Source organism: Lepisosteus oculatus, chromosome 7 (genome assembly GCF_040954835.1).
Source record: "Lepisosteus oculatus isolate fLepOcu1 chromosome 7, fLepOcu1.hap2, whole genome shotgun sequence".
NCBI classification, from domain to species: domain Eukaryota; kingdom Metazoa; phylum Chordata; class Actinopteri; order Semionotiformes; family Lepisosteidae; genus Lepisosteus; species Lepisosteus oculatus.
The window spans coordinates 12,787,608-12,812,610 of NC_090702.1; the positions used below are offsets into that span (position 1 = coordinate 12,787,608).

Below are 25,003 nucleotides of genomic sequence, written 5' to 3' on the forward strand. Positions count from 1 at the left end.
TGAACACTGCAGTGAAGTTGTGGCCCAAGAACCCCAGAGTTATGATGTAAACATTATCAGCCTAAATGAAACTCAAAGGGATGGGACAGTGATGTAAAATGTTTCATTTTTGCTGTGTACGTCTTAAACTTGTTTCAGATCACAGGATAAATATGAGGGAAAAGTACATAATGTCATGTCATTTGCCAAACTGCTTTATACCATACGGTGTCGCGGGAAGCCAGAGCCTACCCGGCAAGCAGCGAGCGCAAGTTAGGGTACACCCTGGACAGGGCGGCAGTCCATTGCAGGGCAAGTGCAAGCCAATCATACATGGGGACAGTTTGGAGGTCACGGTAAAGGCTGAGGGGGGAAATTGGGCCCGGACACCGGGATAACTTACCGAGAAATGCCCAGGGATCTTTAATGACCACTGAGAGTCAGGACCTCTGTTTCACTTCTCATCCGAAAGAGAGTAAAGTACATAATGTCATCTTTTATTTCAGGATATTTAAATGAATACATTTTGGACCAAAACTGTTTTGTGTTCAGTCACCCCAAACCTTAGGTCAGCATAAGTATTGGGCCAAATCAACTTAAACCTAATCGAACTAATAGAAAGTTAGTATTTGTTCTCCATACTCCTTACCAGTAACAACTACGTTCCATCGACATCATCAGACTCTTGATATGTTCGTTTGAGATGCTTTTCCAAGCTTGACCTGCATACACTTTCATTTGTTGCTTGTTTGTGGGGTTTTTTGACTTTAGTTTCTAGTTTTTTAACGAGTTTCCTTTTGTGGGGTTATGCTTGCCATGTATTGATGGCACTTCAACCTTTTTACTTAAATACAAGTGTACAAAAATGTGTACCATGAATCAGTCACCTCATACTGTACGTAGGTGGTACACATACTGAACCTGGAAAGCTTTTGGGGGAGTGTTTTGAAGGTCCAAAACATAACTTTAAAATGAAAGACTGCACTCTTTTGCGGTTGAGGAGTTGCTCAATGATTGCATTGTTTGGGGATAACTCACTGGAACTTCAAAAGAAGATCAATGTCTATACTTTCTAAAAATCAACAGACCCTGCAGAACTGCCTTTAGAACATGTTTTGTTAGGATTATTTTGTTGGAATATATCATACTGTTTAAGGAGGATTTATAGCTGTTAATATTAAAAAAATAAACCTCTTGATATTTGTCATCATAAGCTGCTATTTGTATGATATGTACAGTATGTGATTGTAAAAAGAGAAAGTTTTTGTGAGCATCACCAAACATATGACTTAATATATATATATTTGACATAATATGACAAATTCCTTTTCGCTTTACCTTAGCAAGAGGTCATTCTGTTGTCCCATTTGCAAATGTTTTTTTTTCTTTCTTGATAAAACTTTATGAGTAGACGTAATACCAAGATTTGGTATTTAACAGTCATCCAGCTTTTTGGTTTGTTTATTAACAAGTTATTTGCGTAAAGGATATACGAATGAACAAAACAAAATATCGTCTGCGGTGTTTCCTAATACTTTATTCAGCTTTTACAAGAATGGAAGAACAGTATTAACCATAGACAACATGATTCATAGTTACAATTAAGATATTCCCCAAGAGATATGTGTCTTCACTAGTGAAGTAGTGAATGTACTGTACTTATTGAAAATACCTAGTTATATGATCTTTAGAGTTATGTATTATAAACAGTATATTTAGTTTGTGGTGTGATGTTATTTGTTTTATGGTATAACTTTATTGACATAGAAGTTTCCTATCCCCTGAGTCTAAATGACCTAGCCTTGCAAATTTAGGCTTTAACTGAATTATAATGGCTGTCTCTTGAAGGTAGGGGCCTTCTGTGCAAAATGTCTAAAGCAACAGTTTCCAATTTGAAGGACAATGTTTTAAAACTTTAATGCATTTGCTCTTTTTATCCACACTCCTCCAGTGCTACAATAACCCCAAAGCATCAGTCTTACTAAGCCAATACCCTTGGGTATACTATATATACTCTAAATGGGTCAACCCGTAGGGTTTTGGTAGTGTTCATGTAGGCCTATGCAGATGTTTCTGACTCACTGTTGACGAGCAGGACTCTAGTGTTGTCACTGTGACAAGAAGGAGTTGTGTTTTTTTCTTCTCCATTTAAATGAAACTGAGGAATCCTGTCATAATTCACTCACATTGTACCATTCACATTTCACCTTTTACAAAGGTCAAAGTCTTTTTCATACAAATGTTACAATGTTACACAGCTTATTTGAACACTCCATTCCCATTGTAGAACCTTTCACCAGGACAACATCCCTGGACAGTACTTGTCAATCAGAGACTGATAATATGGCTTAAGGTTCTTGACATCAGGAAGATCTGTACTTTTAGTGTAGAGGTCAAATTTGCTGAAAAAGGAACATGAGAACTTAGTTAAGGATCATGTACTTCATAGTGCTGAAGAATAATCTCACTCCCAAGATGTAAATGTAAAAAAATACTTTTTTCTACATTTTTACATTCTGGACTGAATTCAATGTCATCAATATATACCTGGCTAAATGAAAGAACAGGGTTTTCTGTCCCTTTCCCAAGCAGTTATTTTCCTACTTGTTTACCATTTAAAATATCTACAAAATGTGATGTCCTGTGGTTGTGATGACCTCAAAGGTCTACAGTCTAAAGACTTATTTTGATGTGACTCCAGTGCCTCAAATGTTTATTTCCCCAGACCTCCATTTTTACTGTATAGCAAGAGTAATGAAAAATATAATTTCAGATAAGACTCTTCTTCCAGCTTAATAAGTGTTGAGCAAGAAATGTTTACAGGCTAACTGTCTTTGTTGTGTCTGAATACATTTTTTTTTTGCTGCTTGTAAGAACATTAAGGCCTGATCTCCTAGTCCTGATCTCATGTAACAAACCCTGTGTTCTTTAGAATTGCCATATTCAGCAGATAGAGCTCACCATGTTGTACACATTATACATACTTGAATTCCTTCACCCAGGGCAGCATTTTCAGATCCTTTTCATTGCAGAGGTGTGTGTAGTCTCCGTGAGTGTGCCAGGGGTAGAATGAATGAAATCGAATCATATATAGACCCTATAAGGAAAGAGGAAAAAAATCTGTCTTAAGGCATTTGTTAATTGTTTGATTTGTTCATTTAAAATATGCTGATCAAATGTTAATTATTAAGCTGTAGTTGCACTTTAGCTTCTTTACAATAAAAAGAAGGCGACCAACATAACCAGGACCAGAGACACCTGGACTAAAATCACTTTCCTAGGAACAACAAAACGGATGTTTTTGCTGACATACCTCCTCTGGAATTGGGCATTTGTTGAATTTCATCACTCTGTATAAATACTCTGAAAGAAGAAAGAAAGTTATTCCTTAAGCTGTTTTTGTAGGATAGTGCTAGGAAGTGCTAACTGGCAACCCACAGCGGGTGTGAGCCTGGTCAGTCCATGGATGGGAAATCTCCTGAGAACAACTAAGGTCGCTGCTGGAAGAGGTGTTAGTGGGGCCAGTAGGGGGCGCTCACCCTGCGGTCCATGTGGGTCCTAATGCCCCAGTATAGTGACGGGACACTATACTGTAAAAAAGTTGTTTCTCGAAAAGATTAAGGGAGTAATCCTGGTGTCCTAGCCAAATTTCCCCCAGGCCTTTACTAGTCATGGCCTCTTAATAATGCCCATCTTTAAATTGGCTTGATTACTCTTTTCTCCTCCTCACTGATAGCTGGTGTGTGGCGAGTGTACTTGTGCACTTTGGCTGCAATTGCATCCTCCAGATGGGTGATACACATTGATGGTGGTGAGGAGGAGAAGAGTCCCCATTACCTGTAAAGCACTTTACATGGCGTTTCCAGAAAAGTGGTATATGAGTGTAACGATATTGTTACTATATTAATAACGCGATTCCCTTACGGTATTTTGTACTTTGTGCAATTCTCAATTCACTTGAAATTATTTTTAGGAGATATTTCATGCTTGGAATATTTAATAACAAAATTATATTCTGAAGCACTTAATTCTCTAACATACAGTTTAGATTATTTAGACCAAGCTGAGGAATTGTGATTCTACTTCTAATAAAATAGATGGCTTTATTGTATTAATATACATAATATATAATTCTGCAATTACTTAACTAATATAAATAGTAAGAATAGATAAATGAAAGAAAATAGAACATAATGACTCACCATCATGACCCCATGACATATATACATTGTCCAGCCCACAGTTTGGTTTGTATATCCCATATTCGGTACTAGGATGAACAATTGTTAAAAAAAAAAGTTATTTTTTTATTTAATCAATTAATATTTCAATTGTCCTATCTCCCAGGTTAGTCCATCTGTAAAATCTTAAAGAGCTTTATCTTAAGTTTTGAATGTGTTATTTATTTACACAATTACTAATATAAATGGAGTTTATAATGAAAGTTCATGAGAGATGACAACAACCAAGTTCTATCATCTTTGTATTGATGCCACAGGATTTCTGTGTTCTGCCATTTCTAAATTTGATGTAAAGAATATTAGCCCTGTGTCTTCATTGTGTTCAATAAAGCAGAAAACATTACTGTACTTGTAGGCTGGGTTTTTGTCATCAGGATTGTCCCCAAAAGTGCTGTCTCTGAAAACAATGGAGTTCTGGAATTTGCAGCCCACTGGAAATGTGTCACCAACTACTGCCCACTGAAAAGGAAGTTTAAAAATTTAAATTGGCTTACTGTTTTTTAAAGTAAATGGCAAAGATCTAATGTTGTACTGTACATCTTATAAGTGACAGTATGTATGTGTCCAAATCAATATTTTATTTTAACGTTTATTTTAACAAATATATTCTTGTTTTAATTACAGTAAGTGTAAGTCTACGTATTATGTTATTTAACAATTTGGTAGGGTTTTTTTTCATCTTCATTCCCCCCCCCCCCCCTCTCTTCTCACATTCCCCCATGTTTGTCTCTCCATTTCTGGTTGAGTGTCCAACACATTATACTTACAGCCTCAGGCTATCTTTTTTTGTTTAATTTCTCCGCTTCCCCCAAACCTTCATGTTCTCTGTTTCAGTATCTGTTACAGTGAATCCCCCACTCACTGATGCCAATTTACCCCCAAGGCTGTAAGCATGCAGCATTAGTCTGCTATTGGCCTCCTCATTTACTGTACAGTTCTTTCCATCCCTGGTGCCAACTCCCTGGTTGTAACCCACGCTGCTATGGTGATGGCTTCCCTCCACACCCCTCTTGTTTGGTGTCCAGTTGGTGTGGTGTTGACACTCAACTCTCTCTTCTCCTTCCCAAGCTTAAAACTGTTATGGTAGCTGATATTTCTTCTTTACTTGTTTTGGGGGCTCCACTTATAATCCATCCTCATCCATTCAGTTCTAGCAAACTTCAGCAAGTAATAACTCCTTGCAGATTCCTATCCTGCTTCCACATCAGTACAGCTGACATCAGACTACTCTTCCAGGTTGCCACAATGCTTCTGCTGCCCAACAAAGAGGTCCAGTGTTCGGTGGCTCACTGCCATCTGTTTGGTGACTTGAGTTCCATGCCCTGCATTAGACATGCTCATCATCACTTATCTGTGTTTTGGAGATTTTATAGAGGGTTATGGGAGTGCTGCTCTTCAGATAGCACGATCATTCCCTCAGCTAGGTGAGTTGAAGACAAAATATTAAGTACACTAGCCCTTTACATTCTTTGGCTCATTTTGTCATTATTAGAATTTGAAATGGTGTTATTTAACAGATGTTCATGAAAAAGTCAAATTCTAATTTCATACTGCGTCTCTCATATGTGTTAATATTTGCTGGCTGCCTCAACTATGTTCACATATTTTCTAGCACACCTCCTCCACGCCAGCTGCAGCTTGCAGCTGCCTTCCTGGTTCATTCCTCATACGATAATGCTGTAATTCCCACAGCCAATTAATTAAGTATGCTATCATACTCCTTGGCTCCTTTCATCATTATTAGAATCTGAATGAACTGCTGAACCAGTTGTAATGGGCTTCAGCAGCAGGTTTTAAATGGCAATCTGAAGAAAGAGCCGTGTATAAAAACAAAACCGATGAAGGTGCTGAAAGCTGAAAAATTGCATTTTGGATAAACTTTGCACTCCAGCTTCACTTTGTGTGGATGTTATTCCACTTTGCTGTCCACTCACCTGAGGCTGACCCCAGAGAGCCATGATCTTCCCAATGTCATGAATGAGACCCACCAGCTGGAACCAATCTATTAACAGTAAAATACTAAACATCAGAAGTGTTAAAAGGAATTCCTGCAGATTAAAATGTTGCTGTTGTAGCGGCGAGGCTTAATAATAAGGCAGAATTAAGTGTTCTGAGCCTTCCCAAATGAGGCCCCATTTCTCTGTTCATCTCTGTGGTGCAGCCACAGAGAAACTATTCATGCAAGATGTTTTCTTTTGATAAGGACAGCTCCCAAAGGGGGATGCACTTAGCTAAGCCTGGCTATCATGATCAATGGTCATCCATTGGCGCCTATCTGTCTAGGGAGTGCCAGTTGGACATCTGGACTGCATTACTGAGTGTCAGGAGTAAGTGACTCATATCTCACCTTGATCAACCAATCAGGGACTGGTAGGGCCGAGTAACCCACGTGAGACTCTGATGCCCATGGAACTTTCAGCCAATCAATGAGCTGAAGTTCCTCCAGGTAAAAACAGGCAACACAGAGATTCAGACAAGATTCAGATTCAGATTCAGATTCAACAAGATTCAGTAAGATTCTAAAGGGAATTCAAAGGAGAATTCCAGGTCAGGACAGCCCAGGAGCAGAAGGCTCCCAAGGGCAGGACATTCTCGCAGCGCGCCTCCTGACCATCCTGAGACTCAGCCCGGACAACCACGGAACGGCCAGTGTGTCAGAGTGCCAGAACTTTCCTTTGTTCTAAGAGTCTAGAGTGGAGGTTGCCAGAGAGTAACCAGCAGCAGGCCTCGTGAACAGGTCGGAACTGTGGACAGCTGAATTACTATTCAGAACTAGCTCTTCATCAAGAACGAACCGGTCCTCTTCCTGACTTGCTGGGACCCACAGTCATCTTTTCTCCTGTGCACAAACTTTGCTAGTTAAAGCCAACACTAACTAGCCGGACAGTGAGCATCAGCAGCGCACCGTCGCAAGCCGCACAGCACAGCCTGGCACCGAGCCAGAGAGCGCGGATTGGACAGCATAGCCTGCAACTGTTTCTTTGTGCCCGCAGGAGATCTGAATCCCCAGAAATTGGATGAGTATTCAACTTCAATGCATTACAGCTCGAGAATTCAATTGTTATCCAAACCAGTTGATATCAATTTAATTCCTAAGAGTTATGTACTTGTTTGAGTATCTAATGTAGAAGTTGTAACCAAGTTCACTTTACGAAACGGTCTTAATGAATGATACACTGAACGTATGTCCTCTTGATATGTGTAACACTTTGTAACTGATTGAATATATATCTTTTGTATTCTGATAACCCTCTCGATAAGATCTGTTAGGTTTACATGCATATTCTATGTATTAATAAATGTATCCTCGTGTGTTAGTACCTGTGTGTGTGCGTTGTTTGAGTTATGTCGCATGGTTGGATTCTAAAGCCATCAAAAGAATCAACTTTGTGATTTACTGCTAATTGTCTCAGTAAATGCCCAAACCCTACAGAACTGGTGCCTTCAGAGAGCCACTATGATTACATATTTGGCGTCCCTGAACCGGTTTTCCCTTCATTATTTGGCGTCCCTGGGTCCGGCTTAATCTACATTATTTGGCGTCCCTGGGTCAGTTTAATCTACACTGTATTAAGTATCCAAATTATTTACTGATAAGTGATCAAAACGAAGTTTTCCCACTTGTCCACTTATGCATTAGGTATATATTTAACATCCTGAATATGCTGAATATCTACAATGATTTTTAAACATACTGGATTTCCAATTCTGCAATTACTTAATCTTGATTTCCTTTAATGTTTTTCTGTCTGGCATGTGTCATGCAAAGAGTAGAGGTATTTCTTTTTGAAAACATGATGGACTGTACACATTTATAATAAGAATAAGAATTACTAAGACAACATTCTTCCAGCTGCAAGCTTGGGGTATATGAATCCAGCGTGAACACTGAAGGACTGACCTTTGTCTGGGTGTTCTTTACGAATCCCCTCTGCTGTCTGGTAAGCATGGAAAGAGTTCGGAAAGTCAACATCAGGATCAGACTGATCCACCAGCTGATCCAAAGCATCCAGACTTTCCATGACTGTCATCTTTGTGTGATTGAAGCCAAACCACTCCACATGCTAGAAGAAGAATGGAACCTCTTGAGTGTTTTTCCCCTGTTCAACAAACCAAGGTATCTAGTATCCATAGCCCTTTTTAAAACCTTAATTTATCATCACACTTAGAGGTTAGCCACAATTTGTTGTTCAAATCAGTTTTAGTGTTTCCACAAGGTTATGGTAGCAGTAGCACATGTTCTGAAGTATTGCTGTGAAGAATATTCACCATACTTCTGCAAAAGGTGCACTATCTGGCTCTTTTCAAGCTTACAAATCTGGCTTACAAATTGGAGGCATAACAGTAAGTACTTTCCTTTGTATGACTTACCTTTTGTTTCACAAATTGAAGTGACTGATTGGTGTGCATCAGTTTGTAGGTGTTATAGACCCGCTGAACAAGGTCCCCACTCTGCAGTACCAAGACAGATGCATTGTTTAAACAATATAATCTATATGACATTTAAAATTAATGATGCATTCTGAATTGAAACAGTGTCGAATTCCTTAATGGGAAAGACCACTTATCTAACCAATTGCTAAGAACAACACTTTATTTTAAAGCAGAAATACTGTATAAAAAGTACCTTAAAATTCCTGAAGCCAACATTTTCTTCCTCATCCTTCTTCTGTGCCTGTTCTGGTCGGTATAACTCTGAGGGATCAGGTCCCTGTTACAATACAGATTAAAGTTCTGCTACAGTACAGTAGCTACAGTATCCATAGTACAAAGTGTATGCAAGTTTTTACACGTTCTGATTAACATGACAAAACATAATTGTGGAGTTCAATCTAATTCCCATAAAATAAAGAGGTTAACAAAAATATTAATACATGGCCAAAAACAAGCAGTTGAATGAATGAACCAACAAACGAATAACTATTTTTCTGTACATTTACTTGCAGCATAAAAACTTAACATGCAAGCATGTTATAAAACGGTTGCTTTCAGTGATCATGTTATATTTTTGACATTAAGCCTTGAAAACGACATTACTTTCTCTTAGTGTAATCATTATTTTATATAGGAACAAGTAATAGGTTTATTCCAAGCTGAAAAAAAGGGAAAAAAAAGAAAACACAATGTTTCGGAAACGTTGTTTACAGGTTCAGTAGTTGTGCATCATATTTAAGTGATCAGACATATTCAGTAAAGTAAGGATGCGGCATTTGAATATTATCTACATGGGTGTTTCTGCATGATACTAAGTGACCGTTTTCATCTCCTTTAAAAAGACAGCTCTTAATCCTTTTAACAAGCAGAAATGAAAAAAAACAAAAGGAAAAAGGTCACACAGTCACACATTCCACCTTCTTATTCATATCCCTTAGTCTTGTCTTTGCTGAACAATAAAAAAGAGGTTCTTACGATATTGAGGACTCTCATTGTATTGCAGTCTCTTCCAAACCGTAGTCTTCCAAGCTGACAATAATAATAGAGCAGCTCTACACAAGGCTATATAATTGACACATTTAAAGGGTAATCCATCAGGGGCAGGTTTCACCTATTGCAGAGAAAGTGTAGTAATATTTTAACTTGCTTCTGTTAGATAACTGGGGCTGCTCTCACTGATTTGTCAGGGGTCGCTTGGTGCGACTCCAACAAAACTGCTTAGCACTTTTTTTACCTTTGGTAAAATAATAATTCTTTAACTAGCTTCAGAAATCCTACCTCAGTAGATCCACTATGACTCAGGATTTTATTTTCCAAGTGGACAACAGTGAAAAGCTTAAAGTTCCTATGTTTTTTTCCATCATCAGTAATTTTGACAAAGGAAGTTTATCCAGCATAGTTTATTTTGTTGTTCCAATCCTTAAAGCCTCACCATTGACCCCTATGACTTTCTTGTAGTCATTTTATTAAAACTCTTGTTTAATCAGTAATTTCATTGAAATAGAAAGCTTTTTTTTCCAAGAAATACTTGAGCAAACCTAACGAGCAGCATAAAATGTTAATACAGTTCCCTGACAGAGTCCGCAGTAACATTAAACTGTACAGATGCCAACATACTGTAGCAACAAACATTTTTGCCAAATATAAAAAAATCAATCTTGAAAATCAAACGAACCTTTACATTTCAAAATCTTTCAACAATGCTTCAGAACTAAATCTGTAGATTATTTTGTGATCTTTTTTTGTGATCTTTGCCCTTTCTATTTAATTAAATTATGACAGATTTGAGTAAAGTCTTTTCTTGCCTCAGTGCTATGATGTTTACATGACAAGCAGAAGAAATAAATATTATTAAATATTGTGTATAAATATGACATTGTATCATGTATAACAAATATTATAGTGGGCATTCACCCAAGACTGTACATTTAGTGCACAGAGACTCCAGGGACTGGACGATCAAGATGCACAAGATGCACGAGTAATTTATAGAGATAAAGGCTCTGTCTCTTATGAAAGGAATTTTAGCTTCCGGTTCCTTTAGAAGGCACTCTTCATGCCATCTTTTGCTATTCAAGAAAGTCTACAAAAAGATGGTGCCCATGCACAGGTTCTTTGTTGGAGTAGGAGTCGTGACTTTTGACACTGTGCATTTTCATCCAGGCACTTGTTTGTGCTATTAGTTTTTTTTTCTAATTCCCTACAGTATGTGTCTAGAGCTAAGGGAGTCTTCAGCCTTAGTTTGCTTAACATCCCCATTCTCTCTGAAACTATTTGTTTAATCTCAGTTTTACCATTTTTGCATGTTTTTACATCCCTGCAAGTCTCTCTTCTTTGTCCATACAAAGAAGTCAAACAGTAATGAAATAAAAGTAGCAAAAGAAAAAGAAATCAGTTTTCTAGTACCTACACCCATCAAGGGAATACCCTTTGAGGAGTATTTTACTCCACAAAACATATTTTGGGGAAACTGGGTATTTAGTGGCAGGACATTGAGATTTGGAAAACACATTGGAAACAGCAAAATGTATGAATACTCTAGTTGAAAATGGGAGCATCATAATAAAAGAGAATGAGTGGCTGAGTATGTCATTGAACAGCAAGTCTAACAATTTGGTGTTTATGAGGACTAATATTTCTTGTCTGTAGAATGTATATTAGCTTTTCTACATAGCTGTATTTCACAACATAGCCCCTTTTTGGTATTCTAATATTACAGTACATAAGTTAATGACCATCATGTTGATTTGAGAAATTTCAGATAGGTACAGTACTCCTTGTTTCAAGTCTCCTAAATGGGGAAAAGGAATTGAGCCCATCTTACCTGGGCACAAAACAGGCTATTTTGTGACGCAAAATTTGTAAATTATTAGCAGATTTGAGTTTGATTGTTTTTCAAGTCACTTTCTATTTCTTTAAGCTGTCATTTTTGGGGTCTTTTGTTGTGACCTGGGCTTGCAGGATCCACATTTTAGCCCATTCAGTGGCGATGTAGCCCTAATTGTGGGTTGTTGAAGTATTGTGATCTCTTGTTTTGTCAGATGTTTTGCTGGGGGGATTACACTCCTGTAAGGGACCATTGCGGGCCAATGTTGTTTGGCTGGGAACTCTTGTAGCCACATGTTTTGAAAGCTAATTCCATGCATTCGATGACTAAAACGATGCATCATTAACAGAACAGGCCTAAGGTGATATCAACATCCTAGTGTTACTGTTGGCTTCTACAGCATGCCTTGGTGGCTTGTTCCAGGCCCTCGGAAGTGAACTGCTTTTCTAAACATCTGCACTAGCCTCTACTTTGTTGTCATTTATTGTGTTGTTTGTACAGTTTTACATCCTATGATGTCTGGATGTCTCTTTATTTCTCCTGGTTGTTTTCTGGTTGTTTGCCATGACAACAGAACTATTGCAAATAAATTGTGGAAAGACATGCCTGTGATCATGAACAGACTTTGCAAACAATTGCCACACAAAACTGCAGCAAAATTAAAATAGCTTCAAAACATGAAAGAAGAAAAAACAAGATAATGAGTCATTGTATGGTTAGATTTTTTTTCCTTGAATCCAGTTTTGAGCTTTATGCAACACTAACGATTATGTCCTGAGCACTTCCTGGTAAAAAAGTTTTCTAGAAATGTTCTCAAAAGACAGCTTTGTATCACAGTAAACAGTGTTTTAATCACTACTTGGGGAATTTTGCAGAACACAACAAGTAAACATTCCAAAGTTACATAATGTTCGTTCGGCTTTGCCCTTAAAAACATTCCTGCTTTCACATTACCTTTTAAAAGCCTGGATTGACTGATCCAAGGCCAGCACTTGGCATGGGGCACTATTGGTGCCACTTCTCCTGTCAAAGCCAAACAATAGGTAGAGTCTGGGGAGGAGGAAGGAAATTAAATGCACAATAAGAGTATATTATTTTCCATGCTCCTGTGTAGTACTTGTGAAATGGATTAGTAGCTACTTTACCAAATGTTCTAAGATCAGTATCTAGTTTTGAAAACTGAATTGAAAATCCATTAAATTGTGCTTTTCATATCATGTACTCATCTAATGTCAAGTGCATCTCTCTTAGTGTTACAAAGGATGCAGCCTGAATTATTAGCATTATAAAACCAAAAATGAAGAATGTTTGAACCAAATCTGAATGACGTGCTGTTTTGAAATGGTCTTGTTTTTCAAGATAAAAAGCAAATATTAGACTTCAGACCTTTGACTCTGCGATGAAGTTATATGAAAAGCTTTTTACATGTTTTTGCCATGTCATGGAATATTTAAAGGTTGTGAAAACAGAAATCAGCTGTGCTCAAAGTAAATCAAAGGTTTTGTGTTGTTTTTTATAGGGGAATTAGTTATACACTTTTTGCAGATAAAGGCATTACTTTTCTACTTTCTAGAATTTTGATGTCAAGGACATGTTATCTGTGTTGATAACAAGGTAAAGTAGGGAATAATGTTCTATTTGTTTTGACTGCCTACTCCCCTGCCAGCTATTGTGTTTAGGATGAAGTCTCTGATTTTTTTACACTTTTGTTCCCTTTCCATCATGTAATCTCTTGAGAGATTCTCAATCGGAAAGACAGCAAACAAAGACCATTGTAGTTAGTCTCTTTCAGGTTATAAATTGGTATTTGAATCACCTACCAAGTTGCAGAAGTAATACTGACAGGGAACAAGTGTCAGTTCTCAAATAGTGTTTTCAAAATGTTTTATTAAATAATAAGTTGGGTAGTTAAGTTTTATTTTCTTGTGTTAAAATGGAAACACAAAGAAACAGTATGTACTGTATCTTGAATTTATATGTATCTTTAATTGAATTTATCTTTATATTTCTATATACATGGGACCATATATACTGTATATGCATACAGTACCTCTTCATATTTCATGCAACATATGATGACGTGCTTGATTTCTTTATTTTCTGTGGACAGCGACCAGATAAACTTCAGCTCTCATTTATTGTATACTTGCTTTACTTACTTTATCCCACAAGGTGCCACGAGGAGAAACAACTGTCTGTCGGCTGCCAGCCTGTAGGCCCTGTGAACGGGAATGTCATGTGTTTTCAGTATCTTCTATATATCTTTGATGCCTTCAATACAGGTTTTTCTTGGTCGACCTCTCGGCTTGTACCCTGACATCCTACTGTTGTCTGCTCTGTACGCCTGTTTTTTGGTGACCATGTGAGCAAGAGGACTAAACCACCTGATCTGCTATTTTTGTATATAGTGGTGGACTGGTATAGCTCCGAGCTGTCACGGTAGCTGGGTCAGACTCCCGTGAAATGCGTTGTTAAAGACCCAATACGTGACAGTATAATCTGGAAGTGATTGGAGAAGGACATCAGGGAAGACTCAGCAGGACCAGGGTGGGTAGACAGACAGGGGGTGATGACTGCAGTGATCCAGTGCTCGGGGGGCATGGCATAGGCAAACGAGTCCAAGGAAGTCAGTAGGGGTAATCAGGGTGATGTCCAAAATCCAAAAGGCTGGGGGGTCCATCCATGACGGAGACAGTTAAAAGCAGGGAACGGGGAAGTGGAACCAGGAACACGGAACATTAAAAGCATAACGGGACAAGGTGCTCCGAGCCCCAGACTCAGAGGTCAAGACGTCTGGGGAAAAGGCCTATACCCTCGGGCTACTCCTGAGCCTGGTGGTAGGTGGGCCTTCAGATGTCCGTGTTCCAAACCTGAGCCCGGAACTGCGGAGATGCTGGGCTTAAATAACAAAAAGGGGGACAAGACGCAGGTGAAGGTACTTAAACTAAACATAATAGAAAAGGGTAGGAGCACCCTCTAGAGGAGGGATGACGACCGTGACACCAACACTTCTCTAATTCTACCTCCCAGAGACCAGCCCCACGTCCTTGTTGTGAGAAATGGAAAGGGATTGCTGGGGGATTGCTGGGACTGGAAGATGTACTGTATGGTGTGGTGGATTTTAACCCTCATGACTGTTATGGTAGCCATGACGACCATCCCGGGTCAACCGGAAACATCCTTGTAACAGGGCACTGGTGAAGGTTCGACAGGCCTAGCAAGCCGGGAGCAGGTTATCTATTGCTTGAGTAAAAAGAAAAATAAACGTATGGTTAACAAAAAAATGGACTGGACATAGACAACGATAGCGATCAAGCACCTGGGACATATAAGGACTTATAAGATAAAGATCCTAAAATAATTGTATAGAAGTGGAAAATTTATAAGAGCACCTCAAGATTGGCCTTTTGATGAATTTTACTAAATAAATTAATTATTAATTCTTCTAAACTCAACTTACATAACACTTATTTACAACTAAAACATGGTTCTACCTTTCCCACAGAAATGTCTTAGGTTGTCTTTTCAGAATGTGACATTTTGCCCAATCAGGCCTTGCCGGATGGAATACTGTTTAACTGGCTAAAGCACTATAGCAGCTATGCTGATCTTTTCTGTTTTGAGATGATGAAAGAGACCTGCATTCATAAACAGCCAGCTACAAGGGCTTGTTAAAGAACTTTATTTTATTATTTTGCACAACGCAGGTTTGTTTTGGTTTCCATCTTTGTTCGTGTAGTGGTAACATCATGGGACTCAGTCATCCTTTTAGATAGTTGCTGTTAATTATTCTTTTGGTATTTTTGCATTATTCAATACTTTTTTACTTGTGTTTATTAAGCTGCTTTTGTGTACTACCCTGCTTGTGTGTGTCCAGGGTTCCTCCCCTCTGTGTGTATGTGGCACACCCAGAGCTGGGGTGCCAAAATGGGATCTTTATATAGGCAGGTCTCAGGAATACAAACACAGCCATAAATGTAGATGTAGGGCCCTTTTATTTTAAAGTGCTGAAAAGCACAAAACGAAAACCACAAAAACAAAACCTAAATTCCCTTTGAGCTACTAGCTAGATTTCTTCCTAAAGAACTAAAGTCCCTCTCTGATAATAGCCAGGCAGCTAAGCAGCTTACCAGGTCCAAACAAGTTGCACTATGAGACTCTTAAAAACTCTTTCCCAACAAAAGCTCTCTCCATGACTCTTCCAAAACTCACATGTCCTTGAAATCCAACCTTCACTCCTTCTCTCGGCTCCTTTTCCCACTACTGCCCTGCACTGTAACCGATCTGTCACCAGCTGGCAGATGTTGAATCTCAGAAGCCAATTCCTTGTTTTTAAATCATCACCTGAACAATTGTTTTCTTCCATTTGATCAGGTGACTCAGGATGGCTGGTGTTTGCCCAGCTTTCTAATGTCTAGGTTCCAGCTCAGACAAGAACTGCCATTTCAGTAGGAGCAGGTGGGGAACTAGATGATCTTTGTCACCCTTCACAAAGGACACCGTGATACTGTCATGTGCACAACTAAAGGGCTGTCTCTGCCCAGTGCTGGTTATCTCGACAGCCTACCAAAACCACAGGAAAATTTCTAAGGAGCTCTTAAGGATAATGTCTATTCACAAATCTTGTCTTTTGCATGATCACACCTTCCTTCCTGTAGTAGACCACTTGTCCAGGTACAGTACATCAAAGTGGCAAGATTTTAAGTAATTTCTACTTAAGTATATAACTGCAAGCCATTGAGGTCCATAATTTGTCATTTCTCACAACAGACGACAGCTTGCAGCTGCTGTCTTTCCAGTCTTTGCCAACAAATTAAGCTTCACCCACATTGTGGGCGGTGAAAGACATCTGCAAACTAAAGACAAGATAGAATGTGTTGAAGCTACAGTCAAGGCTTTGTGTAACGAAGTTTTTCTCTCATTACTGGCATATTGTGCATCCAAAGACACTGCATGGGTTGCAATAGAGAAAATCTAGAGACCTGACATTCACTGAATAAGACCAGGCTCATATCTTATTCAAAACGTATAGTGTTCCAACAAAATCTCTCACTTCTCTATGCAGAGCTGCAACCTCTGAGTGAAAGAGAGAAGACAGAGCACGGCAGTGTTTTTAAGTGAATTAAAATGGAATAAGATAGATATGGAATCAGAAGAATCTGCTCAGAAAAAAATGTATCCCTAGAGTACGTACATCAAAAGCTAGAAAGCAAATACTCAATTGGTTTAATAACTCAATTAATTTTAAGCAGAAAAATACTTTATAAAAGGATTAGAAAATTCCAAGCACAAGTAAAGAAAATGTTGGTCAAAAAAGAATGAAAGAGACTAAAATGAATACCATTAGTAATCGTTTTTTTATCACTATTACAACATCAAAGAACAGGAAAGATTGAAGTGTCGTGGGGATAATAATGGTTTAAACATTGAAAGGAAACTAGTTTAAGATATTAAATTAACATTTCACTGAGATGATTACCATGGAGACAATTGAAAACATGCTTCAGCTTCATCAAAGACAAAGTTCTATATTATATAGTACTAGATGTGTACATAGAGGAAACATGTTCAGATAAACAAACCTCCAGGCACTCATAGTATTCTATCTATTGTGCTGAAGGAAATGAGAGATTATTCAACAAAATGTTTCCAACAGTCACTGAAGTTAATACCCATTGTCCGAAAAATTGCTCCTGAAGTCCATTCATAAAATCTGTAACGAAACCAAACCATTGAATCTGAGTTCTATTACATGTAAGGTTATAGAATACTATAGTTAGAGGCAAACTACTTGATCATATGCATGGCAGCAGATCATTGGGACTTCTCCGAATGTCTTGTTTAACCTGTTTGAGTTCTTTGAACAAAAACAACAGTAATAAATGCAAGCAAAGTAAATAATAGAGTATACAGTATAGGTACACCATAGATTTGTGGAAGTTTTATATTAAAGGTCATTATCAAAGATTAATTCTTAATTTGCAGGTACAAAGCAATTAATGTTGTGCCAGTCCGGATCAAGAACTGGTTGATTGGATAGTAAATCCATAAAGCATTTGCGCTAAATTTAGGGCTATACAATTAGTTGTACAGGGACTTGTATTAGGACCAATGCTCTATTTAATTTATATCCATGATTTAGACTTTTCTATCATTAGTAAACTGCAGTAGTCATATTCATAGATGATACCAACGCAGAATAATCAGCAGACTTTTTAGAAGCTCCAAAGGAAATCCATAAGGACAAAATTCAAGACTTGGCAAACACCTTACAGATAATATTTACTGTAGACAGCTGCAGAGTATTACACGCAGGTAGAAAACGATACAAAATTAAACTATAAATAAAACTGTAAAAGAATTGGGTGTCTATTGATGTTCACTTTATCTTTTACACAATATGGGAAAGTGATGTATGAATACAGTACAGGTATGTGTGAATATATACTGTAGTTAAAAGTAGGGTTTGAGTCAAATAGTATTAAGGTAAATGTTTTCAATGCACTTCTAGGACCATACTGAAATAAATGGTGGACAGAGAGACAATTAAGACTGCTCTGCCTTGAGCACATTCTTATACACCATCAAAACTAATCATAGCCTTCCCTATTCATAAGCAAACAAATCCAGGTTCTCCTTGGATCTTCTTTTTCCACAGTAACTGGGAACTAGAGACTAGAGCATATAAAGCCTTTCATTTGACACTGCTTGTTTCTCATTTCTATGTTCCCACATATCTTTCATTTATTGTTTAGCACCCTGTATACTTTGGGTTGAGTCACCTTCTGCTTTGTGGCTATAATTCCAATGATGTCATTTATGCAGCGGAAGCAGGCCTGAAAGTCATCAGTGCAATAAATAGTCAACAAATTGCATGCAGGAGACCAAACACAAAAACAGTACTAAAAAGTCCTCTCCATAGCGGACTTTTCTATGCTGCAGGTTCAGAAGGGACTCGTTTATGTCCTGTTTTAACATCCATCCATCCATTTTCTAAATGCTTCTTCCAATTTTGGGGGAGCAAGCAACCAATCCAAAGAGGGCTTGGCACAGACAGAGACACAGACACACCAGGGCCAGTCTTCCCATAAGCCTGTAAATCTTTGGACTGTTGGAGGAAACTGTAGCACCCAGACCAAACCCACATGCACAGGGGAGAACACCTCAAGTCCAGCATCGGACCCAGGGCTCCAACACTGTGAGGCAGCAATGCTAACCACTGCACCTCTGTGCCGCCCTGTCTGGCTTATAAAAACTGTAGGTCCTTTTCCCCAGGCAAACTCATATTTTTTTGCCTGCTGACTAATGCAACATTGATCAAATTATAGACGGTGAATAAAAGTTGATCTAATGACTCAACAACCATTTCATGACAGCTTCACTATGAAGCAAGAACTTAAATGGGACTTTGGTGTTGGTTTGGGAAATAGTTCACATAAGATACCGGCTTCTATAATATGCCTTCATTTGTGACAGTGATGATATCATGTTACCAGATGGTAATGCTGCTGTTATGGATGTGGTCCATGGGTGGTGCTGTGTATTTTGTAATAAAGTCATTTCATTTCCCTTACAGGGAGCCAGGACCTATCCCTATAAGGGATAGACTGAAGGCAGGATACTCTACTCCCTGAACAGGACACCTGTTCATTACAGGGCACTCAAACCAGATACAAACCAGAGCCAATTTTCCCAGAATCCACATAACCTACCAGTATAGGGAGGAAACCCACACATAGAGAGGGAAAGCATACATACTGAGCACAGCTAGCACCCCCAGCTCTGGAACTGAACACACAGGGCCACAGCACTGCACGGCAGTAATGCCAATCACTGCACCACTGTGCTGCATTAACAACTGCTGTTGTTTTGTTTAAAATAATCATTCTTAAGTAAAAAATTAAATTGGCAAGAATTGTGATGCAGTAAATCACTGTTGAGTGTTTAAACTTTGAGGTGGTCAGGGCAGAGGATATGCAGGGGGACAGTTTTACACAACTATAACAATTGACTCAAAAGGTCAGGGAACCAGGAAAAGTAGTAGAAAATGTTTATGATGGGAAATTTACCATTCATTTTACGCAGTATCAAGGTGTTATATTAAATGTGGCCACTTGGAGGCAACCTATGCTTAAGAACATTATGGTGAGTATTGATGTGGTTTATTAAAACAGAGAATTATACGATTGGGAGTCTATTACAGGACAACTGTTAGAAAATCACCCAGTAAAACCGCTCTATTAATTTTTTAATGGATAGGAAACAAACACCAGGCTTAGTGAACATAATGAATTTCAAGTACTTTTCCATGCGCCTGTTTTTGTGATTGACAGGGTTAATTATAACATCTGAGTATTTTGTGGGCGGGTGAGGCAAAAATGCATGAGAAAGGGGCTGATCTGAACTTCCTGAAGCTGTTGTTTACCTTGTTTCAAATAGCCTGTCATTCATGATTATAAAAAATGTTAATGCTGTAATTAAAAGGGAAAGCTTACAGTAGTTCCACATTAAATAAATAGAAACATATTGTTGAGCGAGGTTACTGAAAGGCTCGAACACACTTGCGTGAGGTGAACAGAACAGTGATGCCCTTGACTATTTTCAAGGGGTCATGGCCCATAGAAATTAAGAAGCTAAGGACTACGTTAAGAGGACTGTGTTACTGCACGTCTACGGGGGAGTTTCATGGGCTTGTTGCCATCTGCCCTCATCTCCCATCTGAACAGCCAACAGCTTCCTGTTCCAGGCAAGTTGCTCCAGGCAAGGATATCTCCCCATTTATGGGGAATAAAGCAACAGCTACAAGTCTAAATGATGCAAACAAAAAGTTCCATTCTGACCAACACTGAATGGTTTTTCTGGATAATTAAAGAAACAACACAGAAAAACCTTTCCTTAAATTTTGTTTATACTGTACTTTCTCACTGTTGTTATAATTTAAAGGGGAACTGCAAAGTTTTTTATATATATATTTGGGGTTAGAAAGAATTAGCATCAATGAATGTATTTAAAACCACAATGAAAGTAAAAGGTACACAGTAAGGTTGTAAAACCTCCAATTTACATCACACAAAAGACACAATTTCCAGGTATGCGCAGCATCATATTCTGTGGCTCAGAACAAGGCAACAAAACTTCCAGTGATGTGAAAAGGCCCTGTAAACAAGCAGGCTTGTGAATGTATCTCTTTTAACCCAGTAGAAATATTGCTCTCGACTTTGAGATGGTTTTGCTGACTAATCCTACTTACTGTAACTTGTAAACTGCATACAGATCACATTGGACCATTTCTATATTACTAGTTATGACAGTGACCAGTGAACAGTAAGGGTAGCTTCATGTTGCAATTCTCATAGATTCTAATTTGGAATTGGTAAAAGTTTCCAATACCGTCTGTTAATTGATTTTGTTACAGAGATTCAATAACCAGTCTGAGAGACTGGGACTGCATTCCCCCTCTAACTAAAAACCTTGAACTAAAAACATAGTAAAACCTTCCATATCTAACCCAGGGATTGTGACTGAACTTAGACACTGCAAAATAACTGTGAATGTACACTTGTCAAGCATTAAGTATAACAGAATTTTATTTGTTAAGCAAATTACAATAAGGTGATCTTACACATATACTGTATGAAAACCAAAGAAATACATAGTTATACAGTTGGAATAAAATTAAAATATAGTTGATTACAGTCCCAGCGCTGTTAGCATCTAAACTGTCTGCAGCAGCAGCAAATAAGAGCCTACAGAATAATTTCACACACAGTGGATGATACAGAATGCAAGAAGACATCATGTTGAAGCAGTCCAAGGCTTTAGGCCATGAATCATCAGTCTTTCAGAAGTAGCATTGCAAGAGTTCACTTCTACTTACAGATTTGCATGCAATTGATACTTTTTTAATGTCAGGAAAAGTACTATTTTACATTTTAGCAGATTTATTTTAAAACAAATTAAGATGCAAATCTTACCATTAAGTGTGATCATTGCCCTTGCTTTCCCTTGTTGAGTTCTCCAAATCCAGGCTTGTAGTTTGATACTTTAATCAGCACACAAGCCACTGAGTGTTCAGTCATTAACCAGCTCTGGAAGGGACAAAGAACTGAATTTATACATTAAAATTTGTTCACAGATAGATTCTAAGAGCAGTGAAAATGCCAATTGTCCAACAGTAACACTTCACAGGCAAGGACAGAGAATCCATGATCTCAACTGGGAACCCCAAGTTACCAAACTCAAGCCATGTATCAAAGCAGAACTTCACCACTGTAGTCATCACATTCTTAAAATCAGAATTAAAAATCTTGGCAGAAATCTTTCCTTCATGACTAACACACCCAACAACTAACACAATGAACATTTACCATTGAGATTATCCTCAATAATCTTCACAAAATCCCTTTTGTTTTCTGACCACAGCAAGGGCATGATCTTTATGTTGAACAAAACCTTATTCATCTCTCCAAAAGGACTGAATTGAGTGAACATCTAACTTTTATCTCCCTAAGAAACTGCCATTTTGTCCAAAATGTTCGACCCTCCACTGAAAAGTGTAAGAATCATCAGTGGTACAGTATGTACAGTATTACCAGCTATTCTCTGAAAAAAGATGGATTGGTAGTAATTTAAGCACAGGTAAGTAAGTACAGTACAACTACTTTGTTTCATCAAACCTAGGTAATTTAAAGTAAACTTTAAAAAGTGTTTTTCATTTCATCACATACTGCCAATATCCAGAACCTGATGGAGAGGGGGGGTAGAGTGGCCTTAGGAAAATTAAAAATGAATATATCTTGCTACAGAAATTATAATAAAAATAAAAATCAAACTAGTGAATCAAATGCTGCTTTAAGAATATTCTCTTTAATATTACAGTAAATAATGTTTGGTAGTCAAGAGTCAAGTTGTCAGGAACAGCTTGACATGGGAAGCAGAAGTGGCACAGTGGTCAGTGCCTTGCATTGCGGGGGTCCTGGGTTTAAATTCCTGGGGTGCTATCTGTGTGGAGTTTATATGGCATTCCATCAAGGGTGTATCCATCAAGGGTGTATCCCACCTTGCCCCTGTTGCTTGCTGGGATAGGCACTGGCTCCACCGTGGTCAGAAAACAGTGGGTTAGAAAATGGAGGATGGATCCAGGATGTTAGTCAAAAACATTTACAAGTAAATAGTAATAAGTTAATAATTACAAGATAACAGTAATTTTGTTATAAAACAATATACTTGAGATGGAATTTCAGTGACGTATTCCTAACTGCTGTATAAATAATTGCAGAGGGTCATGAGATGATTGGTACATGACTTTGCTTTTCTTTTTAAGAACTGTTTTATGACTCCCTTCGCATTTTCTGTTTTCTTTCAGTTGTTTGCATGTCTGGCTGTCCTGGTGATGTTTTTCCTGAGCAATCCCAAAAACAACGTTGAGCAAAAGGAGCTGCTGTAAGCCACACATTCTGAGGTCAGTGTGCATAATCCGTGACACACTGTGAAGCCTGACCGTGAGGACCACTTTTGCAGTGTCTCTTCAATGGGTCCTGTTCAGCGCCTTGTAAAAGAATCTCTTTTCACTCCTAAAGCTTGCAGTCACTGCATGTGCTGTTAACGAATACTGTAATTCAATACATGGACTAATGTGGTAATGAATTCACTATGCAGCTAAAGAGCTCTTCTGAAACATTTCATCTGGCTACTGTGCTGCCAGACATTTGACTACTGAATTCGGTTTTAAAATTGTTATTTGATCATTTAAAATATAAGTAAAATCACTGTAATTTCAAGTACTGTAAATCAGCACACTATTGTAAGTTGTTAATTATTTTTTGTATTCTTCATTATCATAATTAATTTCAGGTTTTAAAATGTGTTATTACACATTGAATATTACGCAGTGAATTTGAAAGGTTTAATTCTTTTGAAAATCATGAGGAAATGTCCTATCATTTTTTAACAGTGCTTTTTTCTTTCATACTGTAAAATAGGAATGCCTTAATCTATTCATAAGATAAGCATGCTGGAATAACTGCAGTGACTCTACATACTGTATATCTGTATATGGCCAGAAATGCTGACCTGCTGTTACAAGCTTGATCTTTTTAAGTGGCATTACAGCATATGTTTGGCTGATCATTACATCTAACGTGTCTGCCTTTGTACACAATATTTTACTCTGATCCTAAACACCATTGTGGACTTTGGAATTCACAAGAGTATTGATTGTTTGTAAACCTGCTTAGTTCAACTTACAAAAAGAAAAACATTCATATTTTCTTGCTACATTTGAAAAAAACAAATACCAATAGGTGACTTCACAATCTGTTTTAAATAGGTTGTCATTACCATTTTATACCCTTTTATACCCTTGCACACCAAAACTATTCCATATTGCAGTATTGTTTGATGTTGTGTAAAGAATTGCTTGTCATTATACATTTTTTAACACAGAGCCTATTAGAACACTATGTTCAGATCTTGATTGCTATACATGATAACATAGTCCAGGGACTCCCACCCTGCTCTTAGAGATCTACAATTCAGCAGATTTTCTGTCTCCCTAAAATCATCCATTTCTCAAGACTTAACTCAACCAAAAGGATAATGTAACAGCTGTGGGTGCAGCAGGTACTCTACAACTATCGGGGTATTTTACAGTTTAGCTGTATATTTTATTGTCTGCCATGTAAATCTATTATTTCAGGCTATATTTCCTCACATTCCTCAAATGGACCATTCAATTTGCTGTCATGGTGTTGTAGCGGAGCTAATGTGGTGACGTCAGCGCCCTCACTGCGCGTAGCAGGGTCCTCAGCTGCCTGGGCTGAGGGAGGTCTTCTTTAGCTCATGCGGCTGGTGCCCTGTTGCGTTACGCCGGAGACCGGGGTTCACGCCCCAGGTGTGCGGGACGGAACGGAACGGGTGGCAGGGGGCACGACACTGCGCGGAAGCGCGATGATCACAGTGTGGCTATACAGTATGGTGTGTGCGCAGGAATAGCTATCATGTCACTTGGAAGTACAAAATGAAAAGGCAAAAATGTCAGTGCAGATCAACGTTAAAACTGAGATCAAAGAAAAGTGCAGGCCTCAGCGAATGGTAGCAAAGTTTAATTGTGTTTGTTTTCCAGCAAGATGTGAGCTATTTAGAAGGTTCTAAAACAATGTGAATTGTTTTGAGGTATTTTACTAGGTGGACACACCAGGATTACACAGGTGGATATATCTAGATCACTCAGGTGGATATGTCAGGATCACACAGGTAAAGATACCAGGATCACATACAGTGATCCTGTAAAATACTTTATTGCCAAAACAACTAGTTGCATGCATGGAATTTGGTTTGCTGAGTTCATACACTTAAAAGACATACAATACAAATAAACAACATAAGGCCCATAATGTACAGCACCCACCCATCACATTTTCACATACTGTACCATCCTGAGCACACACCAGAAGGAAAATAAATAACAGTGAGAGACAGAATAACAATTTCACAATTAAAGTTCAGAGTTTATGCATCTCAC

The 25,003-nt window shown here is 38.2% G+C and overlaps 1 protein-coding gene and 1 long non-coding RNA gene across 2 annotated transcripts; both read right to left on the minus strand.

Annotated features, from left to right (window-relative positions):
- Positions 1 to 1,496: 1,496 nt before the first annotated feature.
- miox (myo-inositol oxygenase) lies at positions 1,497 to 9,739 on the minus strand. Its single transcript, XM_006633742.3, has 10 exons — positions 9,630 to 9,739; positions 8,848 to 8,931; positions 8,592 to 8,672; positions 8,122 to 8,284; positions 6,155 to 6,222; positions 4,570 to 4,679; positions 4,182 to 4,249; positions 3,293 to 3,342; positions 2,964 to 3,076; positions 1,497 to 2,381 (listed from the first exon to the last, which is right to left on the minus strand). Exons 1-10 carry the CDS (start codon positions 9,645 to 9,647, stop codon positions 2,273 to 2,275), a joined length of 864 nt encoding a protein of 287 aa, XP_006633805.1. The 5' UTR covers positions 9,648 to 9,739; the 3' UTR covers positions 1,497 to 2,272.
- A 2,702-nt stretch (positions 9,740 to 12,441) lies between these two features.
- LOC107078076 (uncharacterized) lies at positions 12,442 to 21,545 on the minus strand. The gene is made up of 3 exons (XR_001479068.2): positions 21,456 to 21,545; positions 13,641 to 13,700; positions 12,442 to 12,531 (listed from the first exon to the last, which is right to left on the minus strand). It is a non-coding gene; the product is annotated as an uncharacterized lncRNA (long non-coding RNA).
- Between the last annotated feature and the right edge of the window lie 3,458 nt (positions 21,546 to 25,003).